The following is a 16717-nucleotide window of genomic DNA, read 5'->3' as shown; positions in this document are numbered from 1 at the left end:
CAGCAGGAAAATCCCCGGAAGTTAAATGATGAAACAGAGAGAAAAAAACTTTCTTAATGGAAAGTTCCGCAACACATTTTTTCACATCTCCTCTAGGTCCTAACGCCTCCGCAGTACAGCTAACACATATCTCCCCCCACTGAACAATTACACCATTTATATATACTTGTCAATTTACCAAAAAAAAACCCATCCCTAGTAAGAATACAATCGTATTTAAAGCCTTTTATTCAGACAGTTAATAATGTGAATTTGTAATATCACAGTGGCTAAGTTAACTATACACAAACCTCAAATTTCAACACCCCGGCTTCCAAATATTGCCTCAATAATTAAGCCCTGGGCTGTGTTGTACTGTGGCTGCAGTTGATTTTCACCAGAAATCATTTTGAACACTGCAAGAAACACTGCTTTGTTTTGTGGGTTTCCTCCGGGTACTCCGGTTTCCTCCCACAGTCCAAAGATGTATGGGTTAGATTGTCTGCAGTAAGAAGTCTCACAACACCAGGTTAAAGTCCAATGGGTTTATTTGGTAGCAAAAGCCACTAGCTTTCGGAGCGCTGCCTGCCCCTTCGTCACCTGGTGTTGTGAGTCTGCTTACTGTGTTTACCCCAGTCCAACACCCAGCATCTCCACATCATGACTACCATTAGGTTGGCTGGCCAGGCTAAAATTGCTCCTCAGTGTCAGGGGGAATTAGCAGGGCAAAAATGAGGGGTTACGGGGATAGGGCCTGGGTGGGATTGTTGTGGTGCGAACCCAATGGGCTGAATGGCCTCCTTCTGAACTGTAGGGATTCTCTGATTTCATAAAATGGCCCTCTTGATTGGTTTCTGTTAAAACTAAAAGTTGTATGCACTAATACAAACCAGACAGGGCAGCACAGTGGTCAGCACTGCTGCCTCACGGCACCAGGAACTCGAGTTTAATTCCTGGCTTTTGAAATTTATTTATTAGTGTCACAAGTAGGCTTACATTAACACTGCAATGAAGTTACTGTGAAAATTCCCTAGTCGCCACACTCCTATTCAGGTACACTGAGGGGCAATTCAGCATGGCCAAGACACCTCATCAACATGTCTTTCAGACTGTGGGAGGAAACCAGAGCACCCGGAGGAAACCCACGCTGACACACAAACTCCCCACAGACAGTGACTCAAGCCAGGAATCAAACCTGGGTCCCTGGCACTGTGAGACAGCAGTACTAACCACTGTGCCACCGTGCTGCTAGTAAGTAAAGGCTGACATTTAATTATAATCTTCTTGTCCCACGAGGATGCCATCTGCACTCCGGCTTCACCTGCTTTACATTTGCTGATGACAGTGATTCTCAAACATTTATGTTTGTGGACCAATCATCAGGGTAAGGGACCCTGTGGACCATCTATCTGTGCCACTCTACCCGCTTTCACCTCACCACTGGAAACTAAACCAATCAGAATGATCACACTGGTGCATTCTCCATGGCAACATCTGTTGCAATCAAACCCCACTTGCCAACCAATTTGCACTCTCTTACCATGAAGTATAAATTGTTGTTCCATCTATATTTAGTATTCTTGTGAATTGTCCTGATGAGTACAGGATGAGAAGCTTCAACGTGTCTCTTTCTTCAGTGACGTTAATCAGAATCAATGGGAAATTATGGAAACAATAAATATTCCACTGTTTTTTCACTGTTCAATGTGATATGTTTTTGCTGCATTTTTTGGCGTTAAATTATAAATTATGAAGTCATGGCAGAAACAAAAGTGTAGACATTTACAAATTGTAAACAAGAAAACACATTGTAATAATAATCAATAATCTTCTGAGAAACTAATCTTACATCAATATTATTTTTAAAATTCATCCACGGGATATGGGCGTCGCTGGCTGGGCCAGTATTTACTGCCCGTCCCTAATTGCTCTTGAACTGAGTGGCTTGCTAGGCCATTTCAGAGGGCAGTTAAGAGCCAACCTCACTGCTTTGGGTCTGTAAATACTTTATAAAAACATAGAGGCCATTTGGCCAATCATATCTATGTTGGCTTTATGAGGAGTGACTAATTAGTTCCACCCCAACCATTGTTTTCCCAAGTCTAGGCCTCATTTGTCCCTGAAACTTACCTGTGGTAACGTGACCCCTTTAATGGGGGAGGGGGCGGGGGAACATTGATGGTCATGTGACTGGGCTAGACCACATGGAGAGTGTGCATGGGAAGCCAAGCCAATCAGGCGCCTCTCCTGGGACAGGGCGGAACCTCAGTTGGAGGAGTAGGGAGTAAGCCTGTGTATAAATCCTGTCAGACTCTTCTATATATTATAATAATAAATTGTTCATTGTAGAAACCACAGTGAGTCACTTTCAACTATTCCACACTACTATTCACCTTCTGTCTGCCTTTTATGTTAAATCGTAACCACTTGCTGCATGTGTAAATGAAATTCACCTCATTAGGAAAAGATGATAGAACCCTACATTGCAGGAAGAGACCATTTGGCTCATTGAGTCATTGAGTCTGGACCAGCCACAATCCCACCCATGCCTTAATCCCGTAATGATGATGTGGAGATGCCGGCGTTGGACTGGGGTAAACAGAGTAAGAAGTCTGACAACACCAGGTTAAACCTGGTGTTGTCAGACTTCTTACTCTATTCCTGTAACACCATACATTTATTCCAGCTAGTCCTCCTGACACTAAGGGTCAATTTAGCATGGCCAATCCAGCATGTTTTTGGAGGGTGGGAGGAAACCAGAGCATCTGGAGGAAACCCATGCAGACACAGGGAGAATGTGCAGACACCACACAGACAGACGGTGACCCAAGCCAGGGATCAAACCCATGCCCCTGGCGCTGTGAGTCAGCAGTGCTCACCATTTGGTCACTGTGTCAGAGTTTGAAGTTCAATGGTTTGAAAATGCCTTAAGAAGGGAGTGGATTCAGTGTCACCCATGAACTTGAAGACTTTCAATGAGCAAGGACAGCATTGGTGGTCACAAAGGACATGGGCTGACATCAGTAAATCTCCTGTGAGCTTTGTGGGATACCCATTCCCCTATTGAGTGAATGGGACCTCGAAAAGTAGGCAGCAGGAGTTTAAACCCCACGCTCACATCCTGGATCACTGGTTATGTACATCTAGAGCTCAGGCCTCGATTTGTTGTAAGCCAACAATGTAGCCTATTCTGCTTTAATGAAGCAGCATTTAAAGTTTATTTATTCGTCACAAGCAGGCTTACATTAACACTGCAATAAAATTACTGTGAATATCCCCCAGTCGCCACACTCCAGTTCCTGTTCAGGTACACTGAGGGAGAATTTAGCATGGCGAATGCACCCTAACCAGCACGTCTTTCGGACTGTGGGAGGAAACCCACGCAGACATGGGGAAAACTTGCGAACTCCAGAAGAATAACAAACACAAAGCGAACAACAATTTATACTTTATAGTAAGACAGTGACCCAAGGCCCAGAATTGAACCCGACTCAAGCCTGGCCCCTGGCACTGTGAGGCACAGTGCCACAGCACTGCTCAAAATATACTTCTCTTTGGCATTCCCAATCACTTATCAGTTGGAGAAATATCAGCACTGGGAATGTGAGGTGGTTAGAGGCAGGAGATTCTGCGATGAAGCCTCCAAGAACACAGCCAGTTTTCAGCTCTACACAGCAAACATGTTTTGCTCCCTGATGTAGGCAGCGATTGCCCACATTTTTGTGATGTGGACCTTTGGCAGACTTGGTCTCCCTTACAGCAGTTCAACTCTGGGGAAATTCCCTTCACACTGGCTTTATTTCTCAGTTTATATAACAAAACCACCTTGTTTCCCACGTCTTAACACCAATCTGTATGACTTCACCTGTCTCAGTATCGAATGCTGTTTGCTCACTGTTGAGTCACAAATGCTGTGGGGTCAGGGGTCAGGTCCTAATGCAGAGATTCGGGTACATTAGGTGAGTTGACATTTCCAGTGTGGTACTGAATGAGTGTTGCACTGTCAGAACTGCTGTCTTTCAGATGATATGACAAACAGGGCGGCACGGTGCCACAGTGGTTAGCACTGCTGCCTCACAGCGCCAGGGACCCGGTTTCGATTCTTGGTTTGGGTCACTGTCTGTGCGGAGTTTGCACATTCTCCCCATGTCTGCATGGGTTTCTTCTGGGTGCCCCTGTTTCCTCCCACCATCTGAAAGACATGCTGTTTAGGTGCCATGCTAAATTCTTCCTCAGTGTACATAAGCAGGTGCTGTAGTTGTGGCGACTAGGGGATTTTCACAGTAACTTCATTGCAGAGCTAATGTACAAAGAACAGTACAGCAAAGGAACAGGCCCTTTGGCCCTCCAAGTATGTGCCGAACGTGATGCCTGCCTAAACAAAAACCGGATGCACTTATGGAGTCCGGATCATTCCATTTCCATCCCATTCATGTATTTGCCTAGTTGCTTCTTAAATGTCACTAACGTAGCTGCTTCACCATCTCCCCGGGCAGCGCGTTCCAGACATTCACCACCCTCTGTGTATAAAACTTGCCTCACACATCTCCTCTAAACTTTTCCCCACGCATCTTAAACCTATGTCCCCTAGTACTTGACTTTTCTACCCTAGAAAAGGGCATCTGACAATCCACTCTTTCCATGCTCCTCATAATCTTGTAAACCTCTATCAGGTCACCCCTCAACCTCCGTCATTCAAATGAGAACAAACCAAGTTTACCCAACCTCCCCTCATAACTAATACCCATCTGACCAGGTAACATCCTGGTAAACCTCTTCTGTACCTCTCCAAAGCCTACTTGTGATACTAACAAATACATTTTAAAACTTAAAAAATGGCATTCCTGCTCGAGGATACTTTTTTCCTGTTTAATTCACTTACTTTCTGTGTCATAATTTAGTTGCTTGCTGAGATGTAACATTTGGCTACACTTCTAACAATGAGGAGTTCATCTTCCTGCATCAGCATCAGAGTAGCCTACCTACCTCTGAGCCAGAAGCTCCAGATTCAAATCACATCCCAGGAGTTGATGGCCAAGGAAGATGCATTGATAACGTAGCCACACAGGTTGTGTGTGTCAAGTTTTAAACCCTTCCCACATGTGCCAGTGGCAGGTAATACGAGTGGGAGAGTTTTGTGGTCAGCTGTCTCATCCAACCAGCCTATCCATAGCTCCAGTTTACAACAGGCATGTCAAAGTGCAACTCAGTCACCCGGGTTTATTTTGTTATTCATTCATGGGTCATGAGCATCGCTATCTGGCCAGCATTTATTGTACAAAGTCTCATCACACCAGGTTAAAGTCCGGCAGGTTTATTTGGTAGTAAAAGCCACTAGCTTTCGGACCACTGCTCCTTCATCAGGTAAGTGGGAGTTCTGTTGACAAACAGGGCCTATAAAGACACAAACTAATTTATTGTCCATTTATTGCCCATCCCTAGTTGCCCAACGGCAGTGGAGAGTCAACCACATTGCTGTGCAATTTAGCATGGCCAATTCATCTAACCTGCACATCTTTGCACCATCTTTGGACAACTTTACAGATGCACTACAGAAAGCATTCTTTCTGGTTGTATCACACGCTGGTGTGGCTCCTGCTCTGCCCAAGACCACAAGGAACTACAAAAGGTTGTGAATGTAGCCCAATCCATCATGCAAACCAGTGTCCCACCCGTTGACTCTGTCTACACTTCCCACTGCCTCGGTAAAGCAGCCAGCATAATTAAGGACACCATGCACCCTGGACATTCTCTCTTCCACCTTCTTTCATCGGAAAAACGATACAAAAGTCTGAGGTCACATACCAATCGACTCAAGAACAGCTTCTTCCCTGCTGCCGTCAGACTTTTGAATGGACTTACCTTGCATTAAGTTGATCTTTCTCTACATCCTAGCTACGACTGTAACACTACACTCTCCACCCTCTCCTTTCCTTCTCTATGAATGGTATGCTTTGTTCTGTATAGCACGCAAGAAACAACACTTGTCACTGTATGTTAATTCATGTGACAATAATAAATCAAATCTAATCAAATCATGCCATTAGTGGGTGTGGGGAGGTCATTCGCTGTTGTGCTGAGCATTTAGTAAAAAGTCCATTTTCTCATATGCTTCAGAGCGAGTCGGCAATCTGGAGCTCAGTTTGTGGGTGAGTGTGCACATGTCTAAGTGTTGGAGTTCATTCAATGTATTTGGAATGATTTTGGGTTTGGATTGAAGGCGCGGAGTCTTGAAGATTGAAGCTGGACAAAGAGGATTTGGTGCGGTAATACCAGAAAGTTCAGAAAAATCTTCTTCACCCAGCGAGTGATTGGGGTCTGGAATTGCTGCCTGGAAGTGTGGGGGAGGTAGGTTCGATCGAGACATTCAGGATGGCATTAAGTTTAAGTTTATTTAATCAGTGTCACAAGTAGGCTTAGATTAACACTACAATGAAGTTGCTATGAAAATCCCCAAGTCGCCACACTCCGGTGCCTGTTCGGGTACGCTGAGGGAGAATTTAGCAATGACCAATGCACCCTAACCAGCTCATCTTTCGGATTGTGGGAGGAAACCGCAGCACTCAGAGGAAACCCATGCAGAGAACGTGCAGACTCCGCACAGACAGTGTCCCGAGCCGGGAATCGAACCCGGGTCCTTGGTGCTGTGAGGCAATAGTGCTAACCACTGTGCTACCGTGCCACCCTGAGATGACTAATTGAATACAAACAATATGCAGGGGTACAGAGAAAAGGCAGGAGAATGGCTAATAAATAAACTTTATCGCAGTGGGTGGTTGGTACACACCTGAGTCACAAGGTAACTTTGTTTCAGGAAATAAAAAGACTTTGTCTGCCTGAGTTTGATCACACAAAGGGAGACTGACAGACGGAGATGATGGAGTCCTCATGGTTTCGCACCACCAGAGCGCTGCGGAACTTGCCAATCAACATCTGGTTAGCAGTGGTTAGAGGAAACCAGAGCACCTGGAGGAAACCCACGCAGACACAGGGAAAATGTGCAGACTCCATACAGACAGTGACCCGAGACCAGAATCGAACCTGGGTCCCTGGCGCTGTGAGACAGCAGCGCTAACCACTGTTCCACTGTGACACTCTTCAGATTGGGAGCAAAATTGGTTTCACTCCTCTCCCTCCACCCCACCTCAGCTAATGATTTTCTTTATTGGAATTATCTTTGACTCTGTGTGGACTGGAGAGGTCTGTTTTCTGGTTGTCTCCATTAATCCTACCCCAACTGTCCAACCTCTGGACTGACTCAGGCGTAGGAGGCGTAAACTGCAAGAGCTGCTTACCCTGATTTCTAACCAACCAACAAGTGACTGATCTCTTGGGCAGCCCCTCGTTTACAAATCTTGGAGATTCGTGGCTGACAATCAACATGTTCTGGGAAAGTTGGTTTGTAGGTGAGTGGGCGGCACAGTGGTTAGCACTGCTGCCTCACGGTGCCAGGGACCTGGGCTCAAATTCCCGGCTTGGGTCACTGTCTGTACGGAGTTTGCACATTCTCCCCGTGTCTACGTGGGTTTCCTCCGGGTGCTCCGGTTTCCTCCCACAGTCCAAAGATTTGCAGGTTAGGCGGATTGGCCATGCTAAATTGCCCCTTAGTGTCAGGGGATTAGCAGGGTAAACGTACAGGGATATGGCCTGGGTGGGATTGTGGTCAGTACCGACTTGACGGGCCCAATAGCCTCCTTCTGCACTGTAGGGATTCTATGATTTCGAGCACAGGACTTTGCACTCTCTTGGGGTGGAGGAAGAACACCATTTGTGAGCAACAATCTTTAGGGGTCAAAAAAAGTTCAAAATTCTGGAGCCCAACTTTGTTAACAATTAATATCCAAAACAGAATGGTTATAACCTTCTGCTGCTGTAAGTTTGAACAAAGCCCTATTCATCATTACTGCAGTGATTTAGGAGGTTTTAACCTGATGGTCTGTCACGCTGTGACTGACTGAGCTATTTCCAGACAATCCATTGAGTGCTGTCACCTCACAAACAGTAACTGGGCTTTCAACATTTCCGTCACAATTATCTTTAATATTTTTCCCAAACATTACATACGAGAGATGGACTGATGGCAGATTTCCAACTTTTAGGCAATTATAAATAGTCCCGTACCTCTGAGGAGCATAAATTTACAGTACTGATTGTTCTAGATTATTCTGAAGTCGACCTGTGGAATGATCTGTAAGAATCATCGGATATTTTTACACGGTGGCTGCCGCGCGCACACAGTGGCTGCAGTGCATACACAGTGGCTGCAGCATATACACAGTGGCTGCAGCATATACACAGTGGCTGCAGCATATACACAGTGGCTGCAGCATATACACAGTGGCTGCAGCATATACACAGTGGTTGCTGTGTACACACACAATACACATCTCTTTAACCTGTGCTTAAAGCTCTCTCCACTCACATTGTGTGTACCTTTAAGAATTGATTAGCTGTAAAGACTCACATTCCAATCATTATGCATGTAAATTGAATATGTGTCTTTGTGCCCTGTTTGTGATCAGAACTCCCACCCACCTGACGAAGGGACAGCCTGTTCCGAAAGCTTGGGCATTTGCTACAGATAAACTAGTTGGATTCTAAGCTAGTGTTGCAGCGTATACTCAGAGAGTTTTACCCGAGTCCAACACCGGCATCTCCACATCGTTGCAGCGTGTACACAGTGGCTGCAGCATATACACAGTGGCTGCAGTGTATACGGTGGTTATTATAATTTATGTAAATAATTTGGAGGAAAATATAACTGGTTTGATTAGTAAGTTTACGGACGACACAAAAGTTGGTCAATTTGTGGATAGCAATGAGGACCATCAGGGGATACAGCAGGACACAGATTGATTGGAGACTTAGGCAGAGAGATGGCAGATGGAGTTTAATCTGGACAAATCTGAGGTAATGCATTTTGGAAGGTCTAATAGATATGGGAAATATACAGTAAATGGCTGAACCCTTAAGAGATAGGCAGAGGTGTCTGGGTGTACAGGTACGCAGGGCACTGAAAGTGGCAATGCAGGTGGAGAAGGTCGTCAGAAAGGCATGCGGCATGCTTGCCTTCATCGGCTGGGGCATTGAGTTTAAAAATTGGAAGGTCATGTCGCTGCTTTATAGAATCTTAGTGAGGCCGCACGTGGAATATAGTGTTCAATTCTGGTCGCCACACTATCAGAAGGATGTGGGGGCTTTGGAGAGGGTACAGAAAAGATTTACCAGGAAGTTGCCTGGTATGGAGGGCATTAGTTATGAGGAGAGGTTGGAGAAACTTGGTTTATTTTCGCTGGACCAACGGAGGTTGAGGGGCGACCTGATAGAAGTCTACAAGATTATGAGGGGTATAGTTAGAGTAGATAGTCAGAAGCCTTTTCCCAGGGTAGAAGAGTCAATTACTGGGAGGTACAGGTTTAAGGGGCGAGGGGCAAGGTTTAAAGGAGATATACGAGGCAGAGGGTGGTGGGTGCCTGGAATGCGCTGCTGGGGGAGATAGTGGAAGCAGATACGATAGTGACATTTAAGGAATATCTGGACAAATTCATGAATAGAATGGGAATAGGGGAATACAGTCCATGGAAGGGTTTTAGTTAAGTCGGCCAGCATGGTCGGTGCAGGCTTGGAGGGCCGAAGGGCCTGTTCCTTTGCTGTAATTTTCTTTGTTTTTTGTTCACATCCAATCCAGGCCTCCAGAAATAACTCCTCACTATTTTCTTCATCCATACAACTTCCTCATATAGCTTGTCCACACTTGCCTCCTCAATGGAGGCAAAGTGATCAGTCTGGGATCCCACAGGAGATATCCTAACCGGACTGACAGCTCCAAGCTTCTGGTGTAGTAGGATTTTTAGATACTCGTTACTTCTGAGATTTTTTCTTGTAATGCCACAACCATCGCTCCCAAGAGCCCAGGGTTGCTCCGAATATACTTCCCCACTCTCACAGGATCCAGGGTGAGGTATCTAAATGGATATAAAATTGACTTCTTGACAGAAACAGAGGGTGGTTGCAGAGAGTTGTTTTTCAACTGGAGGCCTGTGACCAGTGGTGAGCCTCAGGGGTCAGTGCTGGGCCCAGTGTTATTTGTCAGTTATATTAATGATTGAATGAGAATATAAGGGGCATGGTTGATTGTTGGCATAGTGGACAATGAAGAAAGCAATCTCGGATTGCAACGGGATCTTGATCAGTTGGGCCAGTGGGCTTACGAATGGCAGGTGGAGTTTAATTTAGATAAATACGAAGCGATGCACTTTGGTAGACTGAACCAGGGCAGGACTTACTCAGTTAATGGTAGGGCACTGGGGAGAGTTACACAACAAAGAGATCTAGGGGTACAAGTTCATAGCTCCTTGAAAGTGGAGTCACAGGTGGACAAAGTGATGAAGGAGGCACTCGGCATGCTTGGTTTCATCGGTAAGAACATTGAATACGGGAGTTGGGACGTCTTGCTGAAGTTGTACAAGACATTGGTAAGGCTACACTTGGAATACTCTGTGCAATTCTGGTCACCCTATTATAGGAAGGATATTATTAAACTAGAAAGAGTGCAGAAAAGACTTATTAGGATGCTTCTGGGACTTGATGGATTGAGTTATAAGGAGAGGATGAGTAGACTGGGACTTTTTTCTCTGGAGCATAGGAGGCTGAGGGGTGATCTTATAGAGGTTTATTAAAAAAATGAGGGGCATAGACAAGATAGATAGTCAATATCTTTTCCTAAGGTAGGGGAGTCTAAAAGTAGAGGGCATAGGTTTAAGTTGAGAGGGGAGAGATACAGAAGTGTCCAACGTGGCAATTTCTTCACAGAGGGTGGTGAGTGTCTGAACAAGCTGCCAGAGTAGTCGTAGAGGCAGGTACAATTTTATCTTTTAAAAAGCATTTAGATAGTCACATGGTACGATGGGTATAGAGGGATATGGGCCAAATGCGGGCAATTGGGATTAGCTTAGGGGTTTTAGAAAAAAAGGCGGCATGGACAAGTTGGGCCAAAGGGCCTGTTTCCATGCTGTAAACCTTTATGACTTGTCTAGAAGTGATTGCTGTCTTGTCTACTTGTTCGACGTAGAAGACATTCCTACTTGAACAGAGACCTGAGTATGTGCAATGGCGCCCTCTGCTGCTTTCAGGTAAACTAGGCCTACCCACTCCCCCTGCTGCTGCAGTCCCTACACTCTGGTGCCTGTTTTTTAAGTTTAAGTTTATTTATTAGTCACAAATAAGGTTTACATTAATACTGCCATGGTACACTGAGGGAGAATTTAGCATGGCCAATGCACCTAACCAGCATATCTTTCAGACTGTGGGAGGAAACCGGAGCACCCAGAGGAAACCCAGGCAGACATGGGGAGAACATGCAGACTCCGCACAGACAGTAACCCAAGCCAAGAATTGAACCTGGGTCCCTGGCGCTGTGAGGCTAACCACTGTGCTACTGGGCCACCCTACACCTATAAATTGTCAATGAAGATAGCAAATAAGACTTTATTTAGACATCCCATAATGATTTTTTGCAAGAGGATTGATTAGTGTCCATAACTGTGGCACTGTTGTTAGCACTGCTAGCTCACAGCGCAAGGAACCCAGGTTCGATTCCTGGCTTGGGTCACTGTCTGTGGGGAGTCTGCACATTCTCCCCGTGTCTCCGTGTGGGCTTCCTCCGGGTGCTCCGGTTTCCTCCCACAGTCCAATGACGTGCGGGTTAGATGGATTGGCCCTGCTGAATTGCCCCTTAGTGTGAGGGGGACGAGCTAGTTATGGGGTTATGGGGATAGGGTATGGATGGGATTGTGGTTGGTGCAGGCTCTATGGGCTGAATGGCTGCCTTCTGCACTGCAGTGATTCTACGATTCCTGGAAGACTCCAGGGTAATCCAGGAACTTTGATAACCATAGTTTAAACTCACAAGTTTGAGGATTAACAGTTAAGTGCTACCAACTCTGCAATCCCCACTTTTTTTTACACTTAGAACACAAAGGGTGTGAGCGGGGGGTGGGGGGTGTTTACTTTTATCCCATGGCTGAATTGTTTTTGCATAGCCTCCCTCTCTGTGACTGACAGCTCCGGCTGAGTTTACTGTACCTCCTGCTCCACTTGAAACTTGCCTGGCATATCTGTGCTGGGTGAGTCACACAGCCACAATCTCATTGCACTGCACCGGACACTACTCAAAGCACAAAACGCCAGGCGCAACTTGGAATTGGGGGTGGGGGGGTGGGGGGGGCAATGGAACCAGCTGTAAACAGCAACAACCTCTCAAAACACCGGCAACAACAAACACATCTAATGGTGTGACTGTGTGTGTGTGTGTGCGCGCGCGTGTGCTTTTGTTACATACACAGGAGTAATATTTTGGAAAGTGCGATTGCAGAGACAGCAGTGCGTTCCTTAAATAGTCCAGAGATTGACAGCTACAGCTACATGAGCAAGGGGTAGGGGTAAGCGGGGGGAGGGGAGGGGTGCTCAAAGCAAATCTCAAGGGAAGCTGGTGAGGACATATCTGCTTCCATTGTATAAGGGGCTATTCTTTACCATCTTTGAGCTGTGGCCCCAATTGTGAAACTCACTTCTTGTGACAAGGTAAGTGAAGGGAAGAGAATAACTCAGACACACAGACAGCGACGCACACACACACACACACACACGCACACACACACACAGACAGAGCCTTCTGAGGCTGGGGCTGGTCTATTTTTAAACCCTGACATGCTGGAACTTTTCACTCAGCCTGCTTTCTACATTTATTTTGCAAAGCTTCCTTGACTTTACTTTAGGAATGCAAAAGCAGTGACTTTAAAATGATGATTCGAGAGCAAGCAGCTTGCTTGTTTCAGTCTTAAACCTCGACACACGCTTGCTGTTTGTCCTTGCCTGCAAAATCGGATATTTCTAATTCGACCGTCACAGACACTAATTTCACTTTAATGTTGAAACTTCCCCCAGCAGTCGGTGCATATCAAATCGACGGGATCTGTGTCTGGCTTCGCACGGCTCCCCGCGTTTGGATTAAAGCTGCCAAGAGGGCGAGAGAGTGGAGAATTTGCAGGGATCTCCAAGGAGAGGAATGAGTTCCAAACGGGCAATCCGATCTTACTCCGCCAACGGCCGCTACTCTTTCGATAGCAGCCAGGAGGATGAGCCTCCTTCCCGGGGGGATGCCAGTCGCAGTTACTTCCTCAACGTGCGACCTGAGAACAGGTAAGATGCGGAACACATCCCCCTCCCCCACCCACCCCCAGATACCCACAGCAACATTCAACCCAGTCTAACTGGGTTAGGTGCATTGGCCATGCTAAATTCCCGATCCTCACTGAACATTTGGTAACTGTAGGGCAGCACACTGGTTAGCACTGCAACCCCCCAGCGCCAGGGACCCAGGTTCGATTCCCTTCTCAGGTCACTGTCTGTGTGGAGTCTGCACAATTTCTGTGTCTGCGTGGCTTTCCCCCAGTTCCCTCCCACAGTCTGAAAGACGTGCTGATTAGTTGCATCTCCGCCATGCTAAATTCTCCCTCAGTGTACCCGAACAGTGCGGTGACTAGGGGATTTTCACAGTAACTTCATTGCAGTGTTAATGTAAGCCTATTTGTGACACTAAATGAATAAAGTTAAACTTGGTCCTCCTTCAATTCAGTTACGTCATTGCTGACCTATACCTTTCATTTTTATTCAAACAAATGGGGCAGCACGGTGGCACAGTGGTTAGCACTGCTGCCTCACAGTGCCAGGGACCGTGTTCAATTCCCAGCTTGGGTCGCTGTCTGTGTGGAGTTTGGAAATTCTTCCCATCTCTGCGTGGGTTTCCTCCGGGTGCTCCGGTTTCCTCCCACAGTTTAAAGATGTGCAGGTTAAGTGCATTGGCCGTGTTAAATTGTCCCAGGATGCATAAGTTAGAGGGATTAAAGGATAAATATGTAGAGTTACGGGGATAGGGCCTTGGGTGGGATTGTGGTCGGTGCAGACTCAATGGGCTGAATGGCCTCCTCCTGCACTGTAGGGATTCTGTGATTTCTATGAATTCATTGAAATACATCACAAAATACATAAATCAAATCCAAAAAAAATTATTTCACAATGATGAATTATAAAACCACAAACTAAGATAAACACAATATCAACAGCAATAAACCATTCTTAATCCAACAGCAAACAATTCCCTTCCAATAATAATGGAGCCCATTGTGAGTTACCTTCCAGGGATTCGTCACCCGGGGTTAGACCAACCCGGGTTCCAAAATATATACTGACAAGTAGTTTAACACCAACAACTCACCTTATTGCCACCCCCATGACCGTGCCTACGAAAAAAAAGCCCCAACAATCTCAACTTTAACATCTTCAATTGGACCACCCCCTACTTCCCTCCCACCCCCCCTCACACAGAAGCCATAACCAACAGGAACAGCAACAAGCCATTCGGCCCCTCGAGCCTGCTCCGCTATTCAATAGGATCATGGCTGATCTGTCATTCCTCACATCCACTTTCCTGCCCTTTGCTCATCACCCTTGATTTTCTCCTATTTTTGGGCAGGGTTTGTGTGGGGGGTGGGGGGGCAGTGGTGGTACTGTTTTCTGAGATTTCTGAGACCTTCTGATTTCCGAGACTCTCTGTATTGGTATGTCGGCCCGAGGGTAGGACTCAGAGCAGATGCCCAGGGTCTGGGTGGGGTTGGTTGTGCATCTTAGATAGTGATGATTGAGGGTGTAGTGGAAGCTGGCAGGGGGAAGGGTGTGGAGGCGGAGAGGGAGAAGTGGTGGTTACTGTCAAAAATCCCACAAATCCGGGAAAGTTGGAATTCCAGCTGAGTTTAGTGATGGGATGTTATCTGAATTGTTGTCCTCAGTTCATATCCCCTCCCCCCCCCAACCCACTTCCCCAGAGTCTAGCCGGATTGGAAGGCTGCTATGGAAAGCCAGAGCAAAGGCTGCAACTGGGAACTGGAAAAGGAGGGATGGAGACATCATAAGATCACAAGAAGTAGGATCAGAATTAGGCCATGCAGCCCATTGGGTCTGGTCCACCATTTAATCACGGCTGAATGATTCTCATCTCCATTCTCCTGCCTTCTCCTCGTAACCCTTGATCAAGAACATATCCATCTCTGTCTCAAAGACACTCAATGACCTGGCCTTCAAAGCCCTCTGTGGCAAAGAGTTCCACAGATTCACCATCCTCTGGCTGAAGAAATTCCTCCTCATCTCAGCTTTAAAGGAGTGTCCCTTCACTCTTGGGCTGTGCCCTTGAGTTCTAGCCTCTCCCACTAGTGGAAACACCCTCTCCACGTCCACTATGTAGGGATCGTGAGATCTCAGGAGAGGGCGGGGTTGGGGGGGGTGGTGTGGTGGATGTGAAGTTTGTGAGAAGCGGGAGGCAGGTTGTGGCATCTATGTCTGCAGAGTTTGTGGGAATGGGGGAAGAGGGGAACACCAACTGCACCCTCACCCACAAGCAGTGCTGGAAAGACACACACACACACACACACTGCATCCGAGCATTCTCAGCTCTGGGCAGGTTTCCCAGGGCAAGGCTGAGGGACAGGTTAAGTGCTTTATATGCTTGATGACTTGAAGCTAATTTCAGAATCTGGTTCTCAGATTGGTTGGTGGATCTAATGGATCTGGTGGGTCCTGGAGTAATATGGGTGCAACCCCTGAAACTAGTTTTGATCACATGGCCACTTGGTTAATGTTTCTGAGGCCAGCTTGGTCTCTTTTGGAGGGGGAAGGCCTCCCTGATGCAATGTGAAATTGATAGCGGCCATTGTGTTTCGATCTTCCTTGTGGCCTGGTGTGAAACATGGAGACATGCAGTCTTGTAACTCCATAGCCTTTCACTGTTGGCCCACCCTTAAGCAATGAGATGTGTGAATTCCCCAATGATATTTGTCTTGTTATGTCCCAATCCAGGGGGAGATTTTCCCTTCTGGGGCAAGTCAATGGCACTTTGCTTGTTAGGCTGCATTGAATAAGCCAAGATCACTTGACCCCTTGGCAGCCATCTTAATAATTTGTCAGTGTCCATTATAAACAAGTAAAGGGCAGTTCCAGAAAGTTCCATTGTTTAAAGTTAAGAATATGATATGCAAGAGTGCTCTTCCCTCATATTACGCACAGTTCCTTTCGAGTTAACATTAATTCATGAAAAGCCTTTTGTGGCAAAGCACTTCACGTAACATCCATATGAGGATATTTTGTCCAGCTCTCCCTTTGATAATCCTCCCTCTCTTTCCCGCTTTGTTACCCATTCAGCAGCTATTGGGAAACAATACTTTACCATTAATCTTCTCAAAACTTTTCATCAATTGAAAATCTGTCAGATTTCCCCTTAACCTGTTTTATGAAGAAATCCCTTATTTTCCGAGTCCTTTACAACTACACTATCCCCCTCCAGAAATCTTTCATTACTGCAACCTTTCCATGGCGTTCAGAGTTTTCCTCAAATGGGGATTTCCCGAGACCTGTGTTGTATTTGAACTGTAGCCAACACACCTGCACAAATTCCATTGGCTTTATTAAAGTCTCCCATTTGTTTTCTCCCCTACCATTTGCATATATATTTATCTATTTTCAAGGAAATACTATGAGATGTTACTTTAAAGACGCGTGTTGAAAAGTAAAACATCAAAAGGGAATGCTGTCCAATATCCCCCTTGTTAATCAAGAATCTATCTAGCCATTAAAATATTCAAAGGCAGCTTCCACCATCAGACCATTTCTATTTCCACTGTTAAAGATT

At 46.0% G+C, this 16717-nt stretch overlaps 1 protein-coding gene across 1 annotated transcript in view; it reads left to right on the top strand.

Annotated features, from left to right (window-relative positions):
• Positions 1-12449: 12449 nt before the first annotated feature.
• alpk3a (alpha-kinase 3a) overlaps positions 12450-16717 on the top strand; it is a 70452-nt gene continuing 66184 nt past the window's right edge. The window contains exons 1-2 of the mRNA XM_080216159.1: positions 12450-12561; positions 12925-13179. Of these exons, the coding sequence (XP_080072285.1) occupies positions 13046-13179 (134 nt within the window). The 5' untranslated portion in view covers positions 12450-12561; positions 12925-13045. The remainder of the gene's footprint in view (positions 12562-12924; positions 13180-16717) is intronic.

The sequence above is a fragment of the Carcharhinus amblyrhynchos genome, chromosome 32 (genome assembly GCF_965287045.1).
Source record: "Carcharhinus amblyrhynchos chromosome 32, sCarAmb.v2.hapA, whole genome shotgun sequence".
Lineage (NCBI taxonomy): Eukaryota > Metazoa > Chordata > Chondrichthyes > Carcharhiniformes > Carcharhinidae > Carcharhinus > Carcharhinus amblyrhynchos.
Note: the sequence above shows the minus strand (reverse complement) of the source record. Positions and strands in the feature narration are given on the sequence as shown.